This window comes from Poeciliopsis prolifica, unplaced genomic scaffold, assembly GCF_027474105.1.
Source record: "Poeciliopsis prolifica strain line A6 unplaced genomic scaffold, Auburn_PproV2 SCAFFOLD017, whole genome shotgun sequence".
NCBI lineage: Eukaryota > Metazoa > Chordata > Actinopteri > Cyprinodontiformes > Poeciliidae > Poeciliopsis > Poeciliopsis prolifica.
Genome location: NW_026562392.1, coordinates 2,289,732 through 2,314,074, shown reverse-complemented (window position 1 = coordinate 2,314,074; position 24,343 = coordinate 2,289,732). Strand labels below are relative to the sequence as shown.

The 24,343-nt window shown below is 38.5% G+C and overlaps 1 protein-coding gene across 3 annotated transcripts in view; it reads left to right on the top strand.

The window, feature by feature from the left end:
* The window catches only part of LOC129367556 (intermembrane lipid transfer protein VPS13B-like), a 291,895-nt gene that overhangs the window by 44,137 nt on the left and 223,415 nt on the right, over nucleotides 1-24,343 (top strand). For all 3 annotated transcript variants that reach the window (XM_055042090.1, XM_055042091.1, XM_055042092.1), the window contains exon 17: nucleotides 11,156-11,340. In XM_055042090.1, the coding sequence (XP_054898065.1) occupies nucleotides 11,156-11,340 (185 nt within the window). The remainder of the gene's footprint in view (nucleotides 1-11,155; nucleotides 11,341-24,343) is intronic.

Here is a 24,343-nt window from a genome sequence, read left to right as displayed (position 1 = left end):
TTTTTTTTTATCTGCGTGGAGCCAAGAAAACCAAAAAAAGACTGTTGCCATTATTCACTCTGTCACCAATCTCAGTAACCTACTGTACTTGGGACAAATCCTACACAAGCTCACCCTGTGCCCTCTCTCTCACACCTTGCAGTCAGAGTGCCTGTTAAGGCAGGAAGCTTGTGCCAGAGCACCATCTTGGGAATCTATTTCTCCCATTAGTTCAAATTTAAACACGTGAAGACCTGCAGATGGTTTTGACTTTCTTGACTTCTTCTCCAGACAAATAATGCCTGGGAAGCTAACCAGGTTTGAGCTGGTGCTTTGACAGGACCTGAATGTCTGTTCTCTCTGCTATTGTGAATATCTATGTGCAGTCCGTCAGCTCTTTGCTCAGATCTCCTTTCTCTTCCTCAGATTCACAGCCTTCCTTAAGTAGTTAATTCAGAAGCTTTATGCAACAATTACCTGTTACCTTTTTTTTTTAGGGAAAAAAAAAGAACAATAGCAACATTAGTTTTAATGAAAGAAGATTATTTTATAAATATACTTTTAGTGGGTCAGATGCTAAGACTCACAGAGTATGGTGGTGAACTTTATGAAGTGTACTGTTTACTTATCCAAACCATTGTTTGTGAATTTGACATTTCTCTCAACATTTTGCCAGTTAATTTGTCCTTGATGTTTAATATTTTGGAGAAATATTGAAAGATGGTTGCTATTGACAATTTGTTCAGTTTTTTTTCTTTTTTAGTATTTTCCCTTCAGGTAATAAAAGGGGTAGTTTGATGTGTTACGTTAAATAGTCTTGACTCAGAGACTTAGCCTCTGTCATTTCAGTCAATGTGACTCGTATTTGACCCCCACCTGTCTTAAAAAGGAAGCTGCTTGCCAGACATCCTGACATCCTACCTCTTGTATTATCTGTCACTAAAGTCAAAATCTCATAAACATAGTTTCCCAGTTTGCTCCTGTAAGAAAGGTGATAGGCAGGTTTGACAGAGTTCAGTGATATACTAGAGCAACATGCCTCATGGACTTTGGTCCATGATGACATGATTTTGTCAGCTATACATTTATGATGCTAATCTCCCTTTCCACCACATTGTGAAGGCACTCTACTCTGATGGATGAAAAGTATGGTGACTCGAGGGATCATGAGAGTTCAGTAAACTCAGTGTCATTTTCCAGAGACCAGTTTGAAATGATTCGAACTTTGTGACTTGGCATTATCCTCCTGGAAATAACAAATCTGGCTCAAGATCTTGTGCCAAGAAAATTTACAGCACACCATTACAACACCAGCCCTGAAAGGCAAGATGGATCCAAACATTTTATGTTTTTTTATGCCTCTTTTGGAGTGAAGACGCTATCATAGACCTGCTTCAACAATGCAACATAAGCAGAATATGTGAAAGAAACACGTATCAATGATCAAACCCATCAAAACTTTGTAATAAACAGTGTAATAAACACACACAGTGTACATGGTTCCATAAATTATTTGACTTACTCTCGGTTCTGAAGCAGCAAAGCAGCTCAGGCCTTCACCCCACTAGTTGTTTTTTCTTTTTTTAAGTTTGTGTGGTGTTCTTTCTCTAAAGTCCCATGTTAGTGAAACACCAGCTGCAACAGGATGTCTAACTTTCAAAAAATTCCACTTTTGCCTCATCAGCTCACTCCAAATTCACCCCAAAGTCTTGGGGAAAACAAAGTTGTTTTATGGCAAATTTGAGATCGGCCTTTGTGTTTTTTTTTTGTTATTTTTGGTCGGTAAAGGTTTTGCCATTGAACTTTCTTATTATATGACATTCTTATCCAGTCTCTTTTGTATTGTTGGACCGTGAACCCTAAACATAAAGATGGCAAGTAAGACCGACAGTGCTTTACATATGGTTCTGGGTTCTTTTGAGGCCTTTAGTTTAAACTGTTGATGTACTCGTGTAGTAATTTTGGTAAGCAGTCAAATCCTGTTTTACCTTGGGCAGGCAATACTCCTGCCCAAGAATACTTTGCAGTGAGCCCCAGAGATTAAATCAAGAGTGTCAAAAATTTAAATGTTGGTTGCTTCTATGGTAAATTTAGCAAATATAGAAAATTATTACTCATGTAGTCAATGCATCTGCTAGCATGATTGTGAGCCTGTATATTGTTTATTATACAGACAGTAATTGTTTATTGATAAATTGTCTATTATAATGTGCAAGTTTGTATAAATTCACAGTGACGATTTGTATGGACACCCGACCTTGTGGCCAACTCTGTAAAACCTTTTAGTCTATATAAATTCCACACCTACTTCTTCACTCCTGTTCCCCTCATGAGAAAAAAATGGAATAAGGGGAGGCAGTGTGCTTCAGAAGTGCCACCTGCATTGATTTCCCTAAAACTTAGCCTCACTCTCACTCAAACACATGAGTGCATACGCATGCACACTTGCGCTCACACCATATAATATTCCTTATTCAGGGCCACCTGACGGCAACAACATATGGAGGCTGGCTGTGGCCCACCAAGCAACCAACTAACCAGCAGCAGCTTGGTGTGGTTCGTCGTGTTGCAGGCCATAATTCAAGCCTCCGCCAGCTTTTATGTGGCATTTTTAGCAGCCCCTATTAGTTGCACAGCTATTTCTGAGGGGATCATTTTTTTAAAGCATGAAAGCATGTGGTATTACAGGTGCATGTTATACAGCGTCTGAAAGAGGACTTAGTTTTAGACTGGTAGCATAGAAAAGAATGTTGGTTTTCCCTTGATATCTCATTATTGGTTGTAGTCTATTACCCTGTCCCAGTTAAATTCCATTTTTAGCACTCGCTGTAAGATTTCTTCACTTTTTTATTTGAAGTTTAGAAGTGCCTTACTATGTCTGGTCCAGTGGTCTAGACTCTAGATTAGCTTGTGTTGTGATTTATGAAGTCTGCTTGAGGTATCTGAGGCACGAGGCTTCTGGTGTGATTGTAATGCCTCATTACTCCTGTTCATAGTTACTCATAGCAAGCTGCTCCTGGTCTATGTCTCCAACTACAGCCAAAAGCTGGATGATAAATGTTTTTTGTGTACTTGAAAATAGAGCCAAGTTAAATTTAGAAAAAAGTACATGAGCAGGATGCACTCATGAGAACACTGATTGTGGCTTTGACATTTGTGAACTAGCCAAATTTGCAGGCAATATTCTTAAATAAATAATTTGGGTTGTAAAGACTGTGCAGTAGATGGTGCATTTTATAAATAAAAAAAAAGATGCTTTGAGCACATTATGGAATATTATCAAGGATTTTTACTTTCTACTCAATTGTTGAATCAGCACATACTTTGAAGCAAAATTTGCCAGTATGATATGAAATGTTTGAGTAAAAGTAGTTATAGCAGCCTTTTGTGTGTAACAGGTGTGTAAAAGTTGGAATATGGCATATGATGTAATAATGTTCCACGTTTTACTCAAAGCCATTTCATGTAAAGAGTTGTGAGCTGCAAAGTATTTTTTTTGCTCCACAGTCTATAAAATACTTTGGCCTTCTCTGCAGAAAGGAGTTTTTTCTCTTTTGCGTCTGGTGTTAGACAGTTTTATTTGGTTTTATGGCTGAAGGAAATCAATGGATGTATTGAGCCGTGTTATTTTAAGCAAATGGCTTGAGAAAAAGCAAATCTTATGTCCTCAGTGATTGGCATTCCTGCTATAGTAAGCCATATATGCCTTTCTTAGAACATTCAATCACACCAAGAGTTGAAAAGTAACGTTAACAGTGCAGCAGAAGTGCTATTCCTTCACTTTATTCTGTGATATATTTTAGTCTCAGTGGATAACAGCTTGGGTTTTAATTTGTCCCAAAGATGTACATTTTATGTTGTAATGCCAGGAGGCAGCATTAATCCAATCCAAGAACACCTACTAAATTCTAACTTGACCATTAAATAGATTTTGTCATGTACATTAAGAGCACCATGACACATATAAGAGCAGCTGGAGATGTTTTCAGTTTACCAAAAGACTCCCATTAATTCCTGAATTAGTCATCTGAGGACCTGACACTGGACAGAAGGATAACAGTGGGAAATAGGGAAGGATGGATGGATTATCAGCTCTCTGTGGATTATTATCTCCTGTGGTGTGCATTCCACTTTCCTTTCCTCTCCACCTGCCTTCAGTAATACTCCTATTTCTTCCAAAAAACAGGAGAATAAGTGAAATCTGAGATGCAGAAATCATTCATATTTTTAAATCTGAACTTTATGTACACAAAGTGGGAGAACTTCAATTCCTCCTATCCTAGTTTTTGTCCACAGCTGGACTTGTTGAACAGAGGCAGAAAGTTGAATGACCACTTAGATCCACTGGCCCCCTGATGCATCTTTCTTTAACGCCTGATGAACCGCATCATTGTCATTTTCTCGCCTTGTGGCCTGCAGCTGTCTGAGGCACTTGATTAAAACATTTCTTTTAGTAATCCCTATGTAATAAAGCTGTCTCTGGAGAGGGAGAGAGCAAGAAAGGGTGAGAGAGCGAGTGTATACTTCTGTGCATTTTGGGACAGAGTGCTCCAGATGTCTAGATGGGGGGGTGCACGGTGTGAGAGTAAAAGAAGGCAAGTTTTTCTTGTGAGGAGTTTTTGCTAATGTATGATTGGGAAAGTAAAATTTGAGGATCATTGACTTTGAGGAGTTTGAAAGCTCTACGCTGTGGTTGCAAATGCAGTGTTGGACCCTTAACTTGTTTCCAGATTGAACCCAGATAGTTTTGCCATGCTGGACATCAGTGGTGATTTCAGTTAAGATACAGTAACCTCATAATTGCTTAATTGTCCCAGTAGAGCAAGCATAAGAAATGATCTAAAGTGTAGTACCTAGATAAAAAGTGTCCAGCATTGAGGGTTGTTGTGTTTTTAGCTTGTCAGATAGAAGGTATTTTAAGGTATACTTGCATACACTGAAATGTATGTAAGTATATATTTTTTCTATTTTTGCCCTTTTATCAGACACAATTACAAATGTTTCACAAAAAAATATTTTTAGTGCTGTTAAGTCAGCAATTGAGCCAACTATTTTATACGTAGTGCAAGTAAAATGCTCAGTATCAAACAAAAAGCTTAATATTTGCTTTTTAATATGTGCTTTTTACATCATATTCTACTTTCATTAGTTAAATGAACAAGTTACTAATGAACAAGCTGTGCCTAAAAGGCATACCTCAACCTTTGTGGTCTAGTTAATACGTAAAAATGTTGGTGTAGGCAACAATAAATAAAGAGAAGTTTAATTACAGTAGTAAAATCTTCATACTTAAAAATGTGAAGTAATCCACCATTTACTTTGCTTACCATGGGTAAAAAGAAAAAAAATCTCATTGCTTTTTATGTGCCTAATTTTACTAATACATTAATGAAGATAAGATTACTGAAGAAAACATTTCAAGGTGAACTGTAGAAATTAAATAGATGAAGTTTCACCTAAAGAGCAATAAACTTGTGCTTTCGTTTTTAATTTAGTTTTGTTTTTAGACACTTAATATACTGTAAAGTGTTTGCTTGTTCTTATTTTGAAGAATTTACAACACATACTAAGTCACATTTGTTGTAGGATAAAATTGGGCAGTTCACAGCAATATGACTGGGTATTACCAGGAGCAGTCAGTTCTTGTCTAGAAGGCAGTAGGCTGCTGAAAGTCATTTTCTCCCTCCATTTTGGCATGGATTTCCCAAATAAGCTCTAAAAATTTAGAAACAATTATTGTTAGTGGATTTTGTGAACCTAGTTTAGGAATTGAATCTAGTTTAGGAGTAGTTAATTAAAAGAGGTTGTGATAGTGAGTGATTTGAAATAATTTCAGATAAGGGATTGCTGGTTGTATGACAGTTGCTATCTATGGTATTTATCAGACAAATATGTCGGCCCTTAATTGATTGCACTGGCACATCTGTGGACTTTGCAAATAGACACAGATAAGGTAAAGTAAAGAGAAAGTTTCACATGTTCTAGAGCCATGAGATGTCCTTAGGAATGTTAAATCATTGGGACAACTCATTGATGGCTTCCCTACATTCTGTGGTTTGACTCCCTGTTTAATGAGTTAGTGTTCCCTAGTACTTATATTACCATTAAAGTTTTCTTTTTTTGGCAAACTTATTTGAAATAGGCCTCTTTATTAACTGTATTTTGTAACGCGTCAGACAACAATTTGTTGGTACACAACATTATACAGGTAATTATATAAATATATACTTTGGAAACTTTAACGACTTCCTAGGGTTTTATTCTGGAACGCTATGTGATTCCTGTTAACTAACAGGAATCACCCAGTGGTCGTTGCACAGGATTCATTCTAATCAGAAGCCTTAACTACCCAGCTTACTTCTTTCAACATTGTGGAGCAGCAGCTATATTTTCAGCTCTGGCCTATGACAAAGGAAACTCAAAGCAGCTCCTTTAATCCAGGATTCTGTTCTTTTAGTCAAGATTTCTATTTCCACCTAGCCATCCAGGAGAATTGGAATGCACATAGAATGCTATATAATTAGCTTTGCTTCTTTGGTTGCAGACTTGAGTACTGTCTGGATTGCTGCAGTCAAGGCCCCATCAGTCTCCCACTCTATCGTACCAACACTTCTGAGCAAAACAAACAGATAATCAAACCCTTCTGCTTGAAGGAACAGTCCACTTTTTTCCATTCAAGAACTTTGGCGTTGGACTGAAAGGACCTGACTATTTTCCCAGCCGCCACACATATGGCTGTAAATTGTTTTAATGCATGCTAAAGGTCATAGCTTGACATACCAACAGAACCAGATCGTGTGTAAAATGCAAAAATGACAGTAAGTCTCCTAAAGCTCTTGCGGTTATACAATAGCTGGATTGCTCTTAAGGCTCCCACATACGTAGACATTCTCTGTGTAATTTGCAAACTCCACACTCATTGTCCATGGACTGTTGAGTTGTCATAGTCGAGCATACCTATCACCTACATTCCTTGTCAGAAATTCCTTCATTTTCCACAATTTGAATGGATACTAGCAAGAATGATGAGTGCCGAGCCCTATTTCGTCTCCACCAGGGGAGCCACAGCCACCCGTCAGTGCAGCACAGACATCGGCAGACACGCTTTGTGTCCTTGAAACTGGTTGCACCGACTCTCAAGTTTGTCAACGTGACGTTGCATAAAAAAGTGTTTGATGTGACACATTCCCACTGAGCAGTTTACTGTGTGACACCAAGTACATGTACATGGTAGTAAATATTGACTTTTGTGAGGAAGTGACCCGAAGACGTCTGCTTTGAGTCTGCTTCGAAGATGTGTCTACCTTTACGGATGCATTTGGTGCAGCAAGCACCACCAAATGCTTTGAAGGACTTCCATCACCTCCTTACTAAATCTTTACTCTTGCAAATATTAAAGCTGAAATGCACTCTCTGGTTACCCATCTTAAATATTCAGACCACCTGTCTGGTATGTCATTCCTTAGGTCTTGTCATAATGGGCCACCTACAACACCATAAAATATTTGAGAAGTCATGTTAGCCCCACATTGCCCAAAACCTCAAGTCTTTTGGATTTTAAAAGCCTCTTCAACCCTGCAAGTCCATTCAGCGTCACTGTTTTTCTGCTTTGTTGCAGAAAAACAGATCAGAACCATGCAGATCAGAACCTGCAAGGTTGTGATCCGTTTTTGTGGTCATGAGAAGAGACAATTAAGTCCGAAAGACTTGCTTTTTCATCTTGATCATCTTAATTATCTCAGTTACCTGTTTTGCATGTAGGCTGTGTTTTTTCAGATCTTCGTGTGGACAAACGGAGAAACCTCTCTAGGAACTGCGAGAAAAATGTCAGTAATAGAGTCCAAAGCGGATGATCAGCTAATGGTTCTGCTTCTCTCTCCATCCAAGTGTCCAAGACATGAGCCAGTGATCTACTGTCATTAGAAAAACAATATTCCATCTTTGGCTTAATGTACCGAATACACTTTAGGTGCAGATTATATTCAGATCAGGAGGGCTATTCCTCCAGATCACATCCTTCCAGGTGTCTCAGTTATTACCCACATGGGAGTTGACATTGCCAAGAAGAACAACAGAATGTTCAGTTTGCATCTTTATTCAGTGAACCATACTCATCTGGTTTAGATAATCTGAACGGCTGTTTGGGGCATAAGAATAAACAATCAAAAACTTCCCTTTTACAACTTGAAGCTGCAATGAGACAACCCTCTCACTGGGGATCCTCAGCAGGGTGGCTTGCAATTAACCCAACACCAGTTAAATGTTTCGGGCTGCAAGGCAAATATGGACTTTCTGTCTTGGCACTAAGGTGGCATTCCATAGCCATAGAAGCAGATTATTACCCCCAGAAATCAACAACTCCAGGTTGCTACCTTCCACCTGGCTCACTTGGCACATGACCTCAGCTTCCCCTACTGCAGGTGATGAACCCATGAGAAGTTGGCTTCCTGTTGTTTTGCCAGTATCCTTAGTCACAGGAACCAAAGCTTGAGCTTAATTTGCTCCCCAAATCAACCAAAGATGAGGCAAGCTTTTTTTTTTTTTTTTTTTTTTGATCAAGTAACACATTGTTGGAGCAGTGGGATCTTTTTCAGTTTTGGAATCATTACTGCTACCAACCGTGCTTTGGCTCACTAAGCTGCCATTAGTAGTTTGTACTTGAATGTAAAGGTGTGTTGGAGTTTGTGTGACAGCACATGTGTTGGCATGGGATTTATGTGAATTTCCAGGCATTCATCTCTGTTATTTGGGGATGTCTTCATGTTTTTATGTGATTTGTACACAGTGTGTATAAATCAAGAATTACACTTATTAAAAAAAAAGTTGATACAATTTAAATATCTCTGTTCATATCTCTAAATCTTACCACTTTATCTGCTGTTGATGCTAATCCATTATGACCTTTGGATTGCTTTTGTTTTGCTCAAAGCCTGTGGCAACAGTGAAAAGCTTCCTGCCAAAAAGCTGTTTACCATGCTGCAGCAAGAAACACTGACCGTGCCAGCTACTTAATGAAATACGATGAGTGCCTGGCTGTCCTCACATCCAACATTCCCAAAACACCCTAATGAGGGTTTCTGCTTCTAATTTATTTCCAAGATCCAAGATGGTGTTCACAAAGAACTTGGTATATTATAATAAAACAGGTGCATAATTAAAATTTTAGTGGACCACATGCTCATGACAGCTCCCCTTAAACGCTATAAACACTCAAATAAGCCAACAAACTTTCATCCCTTGCCAGTCCTCTCATTGAAGTGGCTCTGCCAGCACATTTGCTCTGCATGTGGGAGCATTGTTGATGCTGTGTCGTCTTTGCTGTCTTTTGTTGAACTGCAATGTCTTCTAATGCGCTCACACACATACACTTTGCACAAATTTGAGTACACAACTTATATTTTACACGTATGATTTATGTCTTGTTGTATAAGTCAACAGTAGGGACTGTTAATGTATAAAAACATGACCTGGCATAGTTTACCAAAGTGCCATATGCATCAAATAGACATGGTTTGGGTACACTGTGTATGTCAGTGTTATCGAGCTAAGAGTTACTGTATTTGACATGTCTGAAATTTCTTGTCCCCCCCCCTTTATTCTTTATCCCTTTTTATCAAATTCTCACACTTTTTGCCTCGTAGTAGAGACAGCAGTCTTCAGAAGTTAAAGTTTGCAGAGTTGTAGCTCACACCTCTTGTCACAGTTCTGAACCACCCAGGAGTAGAAGAAAGAGAAGGATAAAGAGAGCTTTGGAGGAAAAAGAGGGAGGGAAACAGAGGAGCTAAACGATTGCAGAGCTGAGAAAAAGATCAGCTCTGACATATTCTGTGTGTGACTGAATGAAAAACAAAGCACATTTCTGACATTTTCCAACCATTGTTAAGATTGCACACATTTTATTTTAACTAAAATGACTCTTGGAAAAAAAAAATATTTTGTTTCCGTTGCATTGTTGGCTATGCATGCGCACACAGTGACTCATCAAAAACCATATATGCAGAAGAGTGTCCACTGCAGCCCTGTCGGACGATGCATTGTCCCAGAAGTTATCACGATAAATGATAATATTGTTGAGACCATTTTTGAATAATGTAATGGCAAAGGTATGATAATAATAATAATAACAATAATAATAATAATTTTGTAGAATGAGAGAAAGAAAAGCATAATATGCAAATTGAACCTATTTAACTCCCTTTAATTTATCACGTGATAAATTGATTTATTGTGAAAGGCCGAGTTCACTCCAAGTTAAGTGTAGCATTGGACATTTTACAATGGAGAGAAAAAATGCAACAATCCTCGCAAGAAATCTTTATGTTCTGTATTTAGTTGAAGCATCCAAGGATTTTTTTCTTCAGTAAATTCTGATGAGATACATTTCTATAAAAATCAGCTTTGTCACTATGATTGGCACAAGTGCTTTATTGACCTATGTACACTACTATTCCTTGTTTGCGAATATTCATGTTTGCTAAATCCATTGTTTTGTTCTGTATTTGATAGAAATGACTGAAGAATGTTTGAGGATTTGAGTGAGTGATAATCAGGTAGTTAAAAATATCTTTAGGAGATTTGGAAATGATTGAACAAACAGAATGAACCCTGTACAGTGAATTTGTGTCCATGTCAGATGATAAATGAGACCATGGTCCGTTGAGGTTCTGATGGACAGAGGCTCAGAGGTTTCCATCTCAGTGTTCTGTTACCTCATCCCCCAGAACTCTCAGCTCATCTTGTCATGTGTCTAGAATCTCACAAGTTCTCTCTCAGCATTGCGGACGAATGAAATGTTAAATGTGTAGAGATGTATTTCAGGCTCAGGTTTCTAGAGTGTTCATCTTTTCACATAAATCATCGTCAAAGTTGTGACAACGGGGGAGAACAGGGTCAGAAAACGTGACCTACTTGCCAAGTAAACAAGGAAAGCTTGGCTTACCCGTTGTACTCTTTCGCTCTAACTGTTGGAATCTAGTTCATTTTCCTTGGGCTTTTTTGATGAGTGATTTTTATTTATTTATTTTATTGTGGTGCTGATTTTATTGAACAATAAAATTTATATACTTGAGTTTCTGTGTTTCTCTACCAATTCCACCAAGCGATTATTTGCTCATTTGGAACACATTGGAACATCATCCTCGATGTAATCTTGCCTGTTCTGTCCTTTCTTTTGCAGGAGCAAAAGGTCATCAGTCCCCACCTCAGAGTGTATTTTTGAGCTTCCACATTTTGCTGTACAGGCCACAAGGCCTCAGACACTTTTGCTTCAAGCAATCTGCCAGAGCTGGACCCATAGTATGGTGAATGGATCCCCAGTGCCAATCAGTGAAAGTCTGCTTAATGAGGTGTTCAAAGCTCCAGGTAAGCAACATCTATGGGAAGTGAGATGATATTAGTTTTTTCCACAAAAAGCAGAGGTGTAGTATAAACTTTTACAATTTTGTCAATGACTACTTTATGTTTTTCCTTCTGTTTGTGTGTGTAAGAGTAAGTGTGATTTCCTCTGGAAATCACACTTTTAGATAAGTCTTCATTTTGCTATACATTTACTTTTAGTGTTGCATACACTTCCAAAGAAAAAGTATCCCTCACTTTACAATGAGAAGTATATGCAACTCCAAATGTGACTTTCCACATGTGACTTTTCTTGATTTTTTCTTATGCAGTTATGAGCTAAAAAGATCAACCCTGTAATCTCACTAGATATAAAGAACAAAGCGGTATAAAAAAAGGACATGTTCACATGTTTAGTTTTAGGTAGGTGCATCTAAAATTCCTTTAATTGAGCTTCGGTTTTAAAATCTTGTTTATGTACCTCGAATAAAGTAGACGGAGGAAGAAATGAGTGAGATGCATGTGAGGGATATGAGTCAGATTAGTAGAGTAGTAAAGTTGTTTATGGATAAAGCTGAATCGTTAATGCCAAACAAATTCAGCTGAGAAATTTGTAGCTGACTATAACTTATGGTGAGTTGGGTCTTGTGAAACGTTTCACAGTTATTTCTCAGGACTTCACCAAAGTGTGAGGGCAGGACTAAGAACAAGTCACCCCGAGTGCAGCTAGTAATCTGGACCCAATTCCTTAAACAGGGGTGCAAAAGATTCTGCAAATTTTCTCCAGATACGTTGAGTTGCAGAAGTCGGTTAAAGATGTACTTTTTTTAAAGTGAAAGTTACAATACCTGCTGTCAAGTGTGAAAATACGCAGTGCTTCATTTCACCAAGAATCCCTTAAGGGTTAATTAATAAATGTCGCCCCTTTTCAAAGAAAAGGAGGAGAGCATAAATTGAACGAAACAGTAGCACGTCTTATGACGGTAGCATCTGGAATGTTCTCTGGAGGGCTAGGGATTTTCCAACTCATTAGGATCATGTTGTTTGGTATGCTGTCAACATTCTCCTTTAGCCAGGCCAGCTAAGCTACCTTTTTACTGTTGTGTCACTGCCAAAATGTATGAAACTAGTCTCCCATGAAGTGAAGTCAAATATTCCTCTTCCCCCATTTTGCTGCTTTCTTGGAATGCGTCTTGAAAAATGACATGGAGAAACATTTACACATCTGGCCAATATGCTGGCAGGTCAGGCAAAGTAGGATGGGTGGGGGTCTTAATAGGGGGACTGAAGTCTCAGAACGCATGAGTGTGAAGGGGAAAAAGGTGATGTATTAGGTCAGAATCTTTTAGTAAGGAAAGTACTCACCATAAATTATATAACCAAAACAAATATTTTAGATTCTGTATCTCCATTTGAATACGTGTTTATACTTTCCTCTATAGAAATCCTCTGTAGGCACACTAATGTGAGTGTTGTAGTTAAGTGGAAAATTAAAAATGAAGAGTATAAAGAATAGTAAAGTCAATCAACTTGAATTTAAAAAACAAAATGTTGATTTACTTTCTGACCTGAGTTGTTCCTGGTGTTGTGCAGGAACCACTGAGTTTCCCCTGGGAACTTACCTTTCCTCTTACTTTTTTCAGCAAAACAATACAGTCCTTTAGCTGGCACAGGTCAAGACTTGCCTTGACTCCCATAAAGATTTATATTATTAACAATATGTGTTTTCAGTGCACCAAATTCGCTCAAGATGAGGCTGAAAAAACATAGATAAGAAAACTGTTTGCCTTTTAAACATGTGGTTTTGTAACCTTTTAGGAAAAGACTCTCTTCTCCTTTTGATGTTGCTGAGCGTTTCAGTGGTGGAAGGTGTTTTATATTGAGGTCCAGATGACAGCACATTTGGTCGGAGTCCTTTGTGAGACAGAAATATTTGCCTATGGAGTACATTTTGTTACAGGGAAATCAGTTTAGTTTCTGGGGAAACATTACTGCTACAGTTTTTGCATGCTTCTCTTGGTTAATCTGAAGACTTGATATAAAGAAAAAATTTCAATGGCAATAAAATGACATCAATAGCTATATTTCCAATGTCATGTGAATTTTGAGCAAACTTTTAAGATGTTGCAAAAAGAGGAAAAAAAAGTAAGTTAGGTGTGTTTCCAGCTATTGGTGTTGGGTAAATCAATCGGGGCAGTGTTTAAACGCCTCGAGAAGTGACATTTTTGAACAGACATCTGTAATGCATGACGCTTTGTTTTTCAGTCATCTATTTGTGGTGAATCTGTAATAGCTTTGTGCTGTTAGAGGAAGAAATAGGGTCTATTTTCTCCAAGGTTTTGATCTTCGTAGCTGCTATAACTACTACATTCTCCTTAACTCCTTCGCTTCAGTAACTCTGGCTCAAGTTTACTAGAGCCTTTTGTAGTCAAGCTGTTTTCATCTTTTTTTCCCCTTTGAATTGCATTAAAAGTTATATTATTTTTGTATTTTTTCCTTAAAGTTTGATAATAAATTTCTTCTGACATTGCCTCATCTTACAGTATTCTATTTCTTTCTTTTTAGCTTTCTGGATATAGCCACAGTTAAAACATTTGAGGTCCCGTTGTGGCTAGCGGAGCAGCAGTAGTAATAGTGAGAAAGCAGGGCCAGTAATTCCTGTCTGCTTTAGGGCAATATTACACCCTGATTCCACCACACACTGACCACACTGACCTCCCACACACTGCTCAGATCTGTACGCATTTGTGGGAGAGGGCAATGTGCTGCTTCTGCATTGTGAGTGTGTGTCTGAGTTTACTACTACCATGTAAATTGCACTGCGAGTAAATAAACTTGTAATTTTGTTGAAGCACAAATGCTCTTACTTAGCTGCAGCTTAGTAGTAACAAAACTGCGTCAGCTGTTTCAACATCTGCATAATCTTAATTCTCGACGTGCACACTTGATAAACTTGACTTTTTCTTCACATCTCCCTTGTCTTGAAGGATCATTTGAAAAGACAAAGGTAAGATTATTTAAATCATCGCAGCACTCGCCTTTCCCAGCAGTGATTAATTAAACTTTGATCCAGCCACCACAGCTGTTTTTCTGGCCACAGAACTCTGTGGTGGTCTGGTCTACAACATGATGAGGGGGAGGTACTGGTAGATGTCGGTGGATGGTGGTCACCAGCCATGTTCTGGATGATTGCCGGGGGATATATGAGCTGTGACATAGCTTTAGCATGACAGATCCTCAGGAGAAAGAACAGAGGAAGAGAGAGTGAATGTTTTAATGAGCAGAATAAAAAATGAAAAAGAAAAGGAACCTGAAGGCTGAAAGGAAAAGTGACAGGATGAGGGAAATAAAGCGACTTAAAAGTTTGGGACCAACATCAGTGCCCAAAGTTACAACTGGCCGTTGGTTCCCTTTATTACACACTGCTCTGGGGCCTCTTTGAGTGTCAGCTTCGGCATATGGACAAAGAGACAGACGTATGCACAGATGTGTGCCTACCTTTATCATTTCTGGATCATATGTGCACTTTTGAACTCACACCACGTGATCCCATTTAGGGCAAATGACTCAAAAATGTTGAACTAGAGCAAGTCAGTGCTCTCACTGCATACCAACCAGATGGATGTTGATATTAAAGACGGACCTGGGATATTACACACAGTGCAGTCATCATTAAAACAAGTCATTTGTTTTTGTTTCTTCTCTCGCTTAAATCTTGAAAGAGGAGACTTGATTGTGGAATTTCTGGGGTTGCTGATGACCAAGAGAAATGGAAAATTTTTTTGCGTTACCTGAACTTATTTGTACATTTTTTGTACAAATAAGTTTTCACACTTGACATACCCCATTGCCAGGAAACAAATGTAATTTCTGAAATTTTGTCAAGCATAGTTTTAACGCATTTTCGCGCTTTATGAATAAGACTATTCCTCCCATGGCCAGCATTTCATACTCCTGTGATCTAACTGGCTTTAAGAGCCTCAGTCTGACATAAATCCGCTTGTGACGCAGTGGTACAATACTAGTCTGTAAGTGCTCTGCTTAGAGGTGGAAAAGTGTCTATTTTCATATCACTTGATCACCTCTGTCATCTGATGCTGTGTTTAATGATGTCTATTTACAATGCTTATCTATTTTTTTCTCCCATTTTTTTAAAACTCCCCTTTAAGTTTTTTTCTGTCTCTACTAGTTATCATGATGAGGGAGGGTTCCGTTTTTTTACCGAGTTGCTCTAATGAACTTTTTAGGAAACATGATGTTCAACATATATTAATTGAGGCAAGTTGGAGGAATAAGCAGCTTTGCCTTGTCAACTAATAAGCCAGGCACTTTTTGCAAAGATTGTTTGGATACATTTCAGTGTTTTACAGTGAGAGTGAAAGACAGAAGGACCAGAGGTTTCCTTTGGTCTCTGGTTGTCACAAATGTCAGTAAAGAGATGAGGAATTAAATGAAAGCCCTAAGATGTCTGTTTCAGCGTAGCCTGGCCCCTCACTCAAATATCCATACTTCTTTGAAGAGGTAACTTATTGGTTTGGGAGAAAATTCTTCCTGTCTTCTTGTCTGCTTCACAAATTGACATCGGGACAAGAAGAAAGCTAGAGGGAAAGGAAGGAGAATGGGCTTTTTCATCTATATGCAACCTTATTTCTGACATTAAAGACACGTTGTGTCAGCATCAGAGAACCGATAAATAAATCTTGCGTGGAACTCGAGACAGTTCTTGTCAATGAAAACTTCAATGGAGTACAGATGGCCTTTATTCCACCCATGGCAGATTGTGATGATGTTTTAAGTCACTCCAGACTCGGTCTTTCCCTACATTTCTTTTGTCTTACTGAAGCTGTCTGCACCTTCACTGTTGCTCCTTTTAATCACTAGCTAACAAGGAATGCCAGTGTGATCAAGCATCAGAGTTTGTTGACTTGTGATTAGACTTCCAAATGCTTAGTATGTTTATATTTAATGCCATGAATGGACCTCAAAGTGGCTTCTGTTTCCTCCATCTAAAAAAAAAAACAACAGCAGACATATTACTTACTATTGCGATGGTGGTTTTGATTGTGGCTAACCCAGAGTTTCCTTCCTTTTCTATGCTAACCATGTCCTCACTACTCTTGAGTTTCAAGCTCCCACATGCTTCATCCAAAGTCAAAATATAGATACACAGACACATGGTTTCAGGATGTTTGTATTTACACACACCTTTCACATGACACCATAGACCATCTAGGGGAGACCCCTCTCGCTTCTCTATATGCACTGACCCTTCCATTCCCACTCCCTCCTGCATTCTCTATTTTGCTTTTATGGAGTGGTTAAAATGAGACTGCCACACTTTTCTGCAGACAGCCTCCTCTGTGGACAATGACATTCCAATTTTCATCCAGGAGTTTTCTATCTTTTTATTGTAGTAGTTATTTAGTGAAGAATTTATAAATGTACACAATTCCTCACTAGATTCCTCAATAAATGATCCTTGAAATTATTCATGTCTTCCGTGGATACAAAAACCAGATAGTGGAAGAGAAAAATCATAGCAAAAATAAACAGTGGAGCACATTCCTCTATTAAACACAGAAACTCTTGACCAGTCACACAACACTTTGAGCAGATCTCTTTTGAAATAGTTTGACTGGGGTCTGGTGTCAAGAAGGAGAGATGCATGCCTCTGAGATGAGCAAAATGAAGCATTCTTTTGTCATGCTTCGATATTAATAAGAACCAATTTCTACACTTTTGATTAAATATGTGGGAGCCTTTAGCCTTCCAGTCACCAAACTTAGGTCTGAACAAGGAACAACCCTCCCAGGTGACCAGTAGTTAAAAGTTTCAATCCATGGCAACTGAATTGTCCAAGATGCCCTTTCTGATTGCGATAGCGCACACATTCATATTGTAATGACTGAGATTCAATATGTTGTGCAAAATGGACTGATCTTAAATAGCACCATTTCAGTCACATTTGCCATTCCTAGCACTTTCAAGGTAGAAAAAAATGTGTTTTAATATTTCACTCAGTAGTGGCTCACAATTTGTCTTGGAAAAGTAACAGAAATATTATGCAAATTTACCCACAGTGGCCTTGGTTTATAAAATATCACAGAGGTAACGACATGTAGACTATTACAGGCGTCAGTATTCGCACTTCCCTTGATCATATTTAAATAAGCAGAGGAAAAGATGTGAATGAATCTGCGAAAAGAAAGAGTTATGAGAGCCCAAACCAATTCAACAGAAGCCTTTATTTTGATCTGAAAGGAGATTCTTAAAATTAAAAGCATAGAAAAACCTTTTTTTATGGTTTGGTTGATTAATGGCAAAGATTTTTTCAAGAGTTCTTAACATTAATCATCTAGGACATGAAACAAAATCCACTGTGAGAATAATATGTTTTAAAGCACCCGGAGCAGACTCTGGATGTTACCAAGTCCTAAATTAATGACAGACTGAAATAAATCTGTTTGTATTTATTTCATCTTGTAGTGTCTACAGAGCTGACTCCCTGCTGAGAGCCAATGGTCCCATCTGAGGGTGGTGACTAGTGCCAGCCGAGCACATAGCTCCACGTCAAAAGGCCATAAATTTCTGCTGTAACACCCATTGAAGTGCCTCACCAGCACTAAAACCTCAGTCTTGGCTACCACCACACACAGACCCAGCAGTTCCCTCAAAGCTTAGATATAAATATTGATCCCCATGGATTATTAGTAAACAAGAATGCTTTGCTTGTTATTTTATTAGTTTTCTCTCATCAAGAGAAAATGCACAAGTAGTAGAGCCTTTATGACTTATAGATACACAGGGGTGTTAAGATCTGAAGAGAGGGAGAGCACACAGTATTTCCAAGTTGCTTTTAAGCAATAAAGAGACTGGTTTATCGTCATTAGTTGTGGTGTGTTTCGAGCATCTGTCTCAGTGGAACCACACTGGCATTCCATCCTGGCTGCTACTTCAAAGCTATAATGCCCTTGTTTCTTATAGCCAAATTTGTCAGGGCAGCATTAAGCTGAGTATATGAGTAACGGAAGGACTACTGGAAGGACTACTAATATACTTGATCCTCATCCAATACTGTCTTACCACTGGCTAATTAAATCCCTCCAAACGGCAATGTGGGAATGACCTATTTTGCAAGAAAATGCCTTTCTTTCCTTTTTTCCCTATACGTTCTTTCACATTTCTATCTCTCAGGCCCTGTGACTTTTAATTCATTTTTTCCCTACACACTCCTCTGTTCCACCCCAATGTCTGCCAAACCTTGCTTCCTCGGCACATTAGTGTTTGCCAAATTGCTTCCGCATGAAGCCTCTTTAATTGTGGTAATTCAGTGGCAGGGGAAACCATGGCTTGAATGCAGAGAGAACATATGTCACTGTTTTAGTGGACAGACAAAAAGGCAGGCAACACCTGGAGGGGATGGAAATTATGAAAACTAGACCTCCAGCTTGCGCTACCAACAGCACTTAGACCCCATCACTGCCTTTATTGCAATGATTGTCCTAAGCACTGAGTTGTGCAGTTGTTGTAGCCTCTGTTCAGTGTTCAACGAGGCCTGGCAATACTTTTCTCAGTTAGGGAAAAACACATTTACATTTGTATGCATTTGTCTGTAGACACTCTTGACTGTTTCGATGCACATAACACCCAACTGTGTTTTTTTATAGAATATTTAGGTGAAAACGTTTTGTAGTCTATATTGATTCAGTGAATTTAATCCATCCGTCCGTCTGTCCGTCCATCCATCCCTCCATTCATTCATTTTTTATACCCATGTCCCTAGTGGTTCTCTTATAAATGGCTCATTGTCTTACTTTATCCAAGAACAGAGTTTGATTTCTTAGTGCTGGTGAAGCCTCAGCAGTAATACATGATGGCTGTCATTTACCTGTGCTTGGACTTGACATTTTTCTTAAACAAGCCCACTCACAAAAATTCTAAACAGTTCAATAGATAATTATCTCAACTATATTAAGAGTTGGTGGAATGGTAGGTGACATCAGGAACAGTACCTCTATGAGAACTGCTCGTCTCTCAGCTTTAACTGCAGGACAAACCACTACTGGTTTGCCTTGTCTGTTTTCCTGTCCCACTCTCTCTGCATGTGTCTGTATTTCTGCTGTGTGTCAGTTCTGGGCACAATGCCAACAGACCTGCTCCTACTTACTGCTTCTACTACAGCCCCTCCTGACTTAAGAGAGACAGTTATTGTTTCTGCATCAGCACTTAATGGCTCAGCTGGCTGCTTTCAGGCTACCCAACTTGTCTATGTCTACTTCTTTTTCTGTCAGCCCCCTCGTTGCTTTAGGCTCATTGCCAAGCTGGAGGGTTGTAGTACTCCAGCTTCTCTATATTTATCTTCATATCATGGTTTTGGCAATAATGTACATCTTATCTGCCATCAGTTACAGAACAAATTAATACATTTACTATGGACTGAAGACTTTCACTTGAATTAAAACAAACTTGTTTTTCTCAGAATAAGTTAGTGTTGCACTTTAAATTTCCTCAGTCCAGTGGTAGATATCAACATGCCACTTGACCAATCCCCTCCTGAAACGCAAACAGGAGGGGAAAAATATTGGCACATGTTCAAAAAACCCCAACTCTTGACTATTGATAGTTGCAGAAAGTTGAAACATACCTTAGCTCTGCTATATTCAAGTTAAGAGTTCTTCCTGTTAATTTCCTTTAAGTCTTGTCTAAGTCAATTTTGCTTTGTTGCAGCGAATTCAGAAAGCAGTGTCTGTGACTCTGTGTTCTCTTCATAAACGCTTCTGGTTCTGCACTTGCACACTTCTGAGTTCCCCTTTTTGGGGACCAAAATTGGGTTATAGGTTTAGTCTGAGATGATCGAGTTCTGATTTTTGTGAATCAAGTCAGAATCATCCAGGTCTGATTCTTGATGCTTTGAAGATCTGATTTGATTTGACTTCAGACTTTTAGATGTCTGAAGTGTAAGTTCACAATCCAGATGACTTAAATGGAAGAGAACTATGGTTTCTACACTTTGAAGGAGCTTCCTCAGCTCCTCAGCTCAATGGTTGAGTCAGGAGTGCTTAGTGGAGGAACACTCACTGAAGAGGTTTACAGATGGAAAACACGTAAACAGGCAGAAAAACTTTTATGTGGCTTGGTCATTCCATAAATACCCGCATAGTTGTGATTTTAGAAAGCACAAGAAAGAAAAAGAGGAAAACATGAGCATAGCTATTGTTGTGGTTGCTTACCATCCCCTGCAGCTGGCTTATCATTAGTGCATTATTGCATTAATGCAGTTTTTGTGCCAGCATTGAGGCCTGGAAGACAGCTGTCTGGAAACAGTGCAAAAAACAAACATAGTACTTGCAGTGCTCCTGATCTGCTTTTAAAATCTGCCACTGACTTTCCAGGTCCCATATGGAATTAAAAAAAACACTCAGGAGGCTTCAGAGGAGACAGGCTGATCATAAGACACTTCATTCAATTATTTTTATTTTTATAAGATAAAACTCATTATAAGATGGAACTCATTCGCTGAATAATGATGTAAAATAACTCACAAGTTTTTTTTTCTTTGTACTCCTTCTAGTCTTCACAGTGACAAATTGGGACTTTAATATTAATGTATGTGAACAGGTGTGCATCATACTTTTCCCGTCATATATGTCTGACTTTCATGAATAATGGGCACTAGTGGACCATACAGCTTACCGATTTTGACCTGATTTTGTCTTGGCCTTATTTCTACAAGTTAGTGTTGTTTGACTGACTTCCTTTTGCTCTTTTCCTCTCGTCCTTTCAGCTTGTCTCATCAGGGTTTAGTCAGGCAGTTACCCTCTTTCTGTCTGACGGAGTACTGTAGCCTCTGACCCCTAGCTTTGTGTTTATGTACCTCTTGCACCTGCCTTTGCTTGACGACTAACAGCGACACACATACATTTACTTGGTCTCTTAATAACACGCAGAGACAAACAGACACACGTCTGGTTGTGTTACACACACTTGCACCTTGCACACATACGACACACAGAATGCCATTGTTCAAGCTGACAAAATTACCAACTCTTGTTTTTTCACTCTTCCTGTGCACCCCACATTTTTATAGTCCAACAGCTGGACAAAACATTTTCGAGAGTCCCCCCACCACTTCCCAACGCCCTCCTCCTGTTCAGCAGCTACCAACCCAGCAGGTGCGCTGTGCCCTTGAGGGCGTCTACGTGGGCAGAAGGGATGTGTTATCGTGATACCCCGGTGCTATTTATCCACAGCATGTTGGAGACTAATTATTAAAAACTGAATTTAAACACAGACTGTTCAAAAGCTGATCAATAGTTTAAGACCACAGTTTTAAAACTTTTAGTTGTCCTGGAAAAAGTCTTTTAAAGAACAAAAAATGTTAATTGGTAAACCCAAAAAAGTTTCACCGACACAGAGCCGAAGGATTGAACAGGGGTCTGTAAAAACAGATTCTTGACCCCAGATTAAGGCCTTTAAATGAAGAGAAGTTTTTAAGAAGAGAGAACAGAAAAATGTTCAAATACAGTGACTCCTCCAATGCCACAAATTCTGTTGTTGGACTTTTCAAGGGAGGACCAAACATGGCACATTCAAATGTGGGGGCAAGTTTCATTTTCAGTCAAGAATGGTTTTCATGGTTTCCAACATTGCTGGCATGAGAGGGAAATCCCCTTTGAGATGTTGTCTGTACAAACAGTGGGGGAGGCTCAATCACAATCGAGAAGTTGTTTTTCTTCAAAGGAACTAACAAATGTGGTTAACTATGTGGATATTTTAACTGAGAGCCCTCGTCATTACGACTATGACTGGATCGTTCAACAGAACAACACTGCAGTTCACAGTCCACATCTAAGGGCTTCTCCCAGGAGAATAATGTTCATCTTTTGGATTATCCTCCATATCTCTCTGATCTAAATCCTGTAGAAAATGTTTCAAAAAGGACAATGAGAGATTCTTGCAAAATCAAATTTCATGAATGCCCTCCATATTGAAGAGTGTTCCCTAACACTACTGTAAGCATTGTCTGAAGCTTCTCAATTAATCAACAAAATATTGTTGGTTTTCTCACTCCAGAATCCTTTTGGAACACTTTTAGTTTTGCTCCTAGGTTTTTTGGTTCTATGGATTGATGACCAGCTGATGAACAGACAGTTTTTAGCTCCATGCTCTGGTTTTGTTTTTGAATTTTGAAGCTCTGTTTGGAACTGGGTGACTTCCATGGAGTGCTAAATGTGAGTCCTTCTAACTCTTTCTCAGGTCTTATTACTTTGATCGTGTGATTGTTATATCCAGTGGAATATAAACCAAATCACAATGTATTAAACTAATGTAATACTGAAAAGTTAAATGGACAAATTGATGGTATGCTTCAGCATACCACCAATTTTTTATGACTGTTGTGCATTCACTTTGATGATATAAAAAGCATGTGTTGTTTACTAGCATCTGACTAATACATCCAAAAGATATTAAAGTAATTTAGTAGTGTAGAAAAAAACATCCAATAGAAACACATTATTAATTTGTGTTTAAACATGTCCACGCTGGAATGTCTTCCCACTAAATAGTGAAAACAGTTAAAGGAGTAAGCAGCCAAAATCCCAGAGCGACATGCGGTACTGTTCTATTTGACTTGCAGGTATGTTAAAGTGTGTGGCAGAGAGACTTCAGCTGGGTTATTAACGTAACCATCTTCCATCTGGGCGTACAGAGGGCCTCTCAGACAGCAGGTGAAGAGGTTGATTGGTAATTTGTCTGAAAGAGAGAGAAGGGAAGTCAGTGGTTAGGGATTTTAGCAATTTCCCAGCAATTCCCTTGGTTAAGTGTGGTATTTGTGGTCAACTCAAATCCTGCCATCCATGTCTGCTTGTTCGCAATAAAAATACATTTGAGCTACAGTTGAAATCAACTCAAACCACCAAAAGAAAGCTTCATCTGATGTGTGCCATCATTTCATCTTGGAATTAAAACATATTTTGCATAAATGAATTGTACTTTATTAGTACCATTGGAATGTATTGGTTGAACATTATGTACATTCCACTGTTTTTACACATTAAGATCAGAAGCTTTCACTGTTTCAAATTAGGACTTTCAAGCTTCATTGCCAAATGAGTTGTTTATTTATTTATTTATTTATTTTTATAATGGTTCCCCAACTAAACTTTGTATATCTTACATTCCTAGACAGAAAAACCCTTCCAAGCCAAACAAACCAGCCTGTATTCTCAGCTGAGTCACTTGACATTAAAGTGACATGTGGGGGAAATCTTTAGCAACAGAAGTACACATAAAAAACTTAGGTTTGTTTGAAGAAAATATAAGGAAAGTACTGACAATGTGTTCATAATGTTGAAATAAATTTTGGATCTTTAGAATCATAGGTGTATGAAGTCCAGACTAGGACTGTTGTAGATGAATATTTTAGTTATCAAGTAATCTGTCAATTATTCTTATGATTAATTGAGTAATTGGATAAAAAAAAAAAAAAAAAAAAAACACTGGTAAATCTAGTATAATACCAGTGTTACTGTTGGATACCAACGTCAGTCCAATTTTTAATTTTTTCAGTTACTTTTCTGTAGGTTAGAAAAAACCTTACAATAATGGCACACTTTCTCAGTTAACCTGAAGAAAAGTTAGACAAGAATCTGAAATTACATAAAATTTAACAATAGAGAGGCAAGCTCACAAATACGCTTAAAAATCATAACTATACTCCAGCTTTTAGTTTATTAATACATCTCCAATCAGTTTAATAAATGAACTCTCACCTTGCCCAGACATCTTTTGTGTTCATGTTAGCGACAGGATTTGACACCTTAGTTCGTCACAGAAACTCATTTACCAGCTATGCACCATCACGATGCGCTCCGCCACCCGTTTGTTGAGACCGGGATATTATGGAATTAATTTTCCGGTTTGTCCATAAACTACACTTGGACTATAAGCATCAACTACTCAGCTGTTGTGTTCAGTCTATTTGCTCACCTGTATAAATTCTTGTGTAGCACTCTTCCCGCCGTCCACT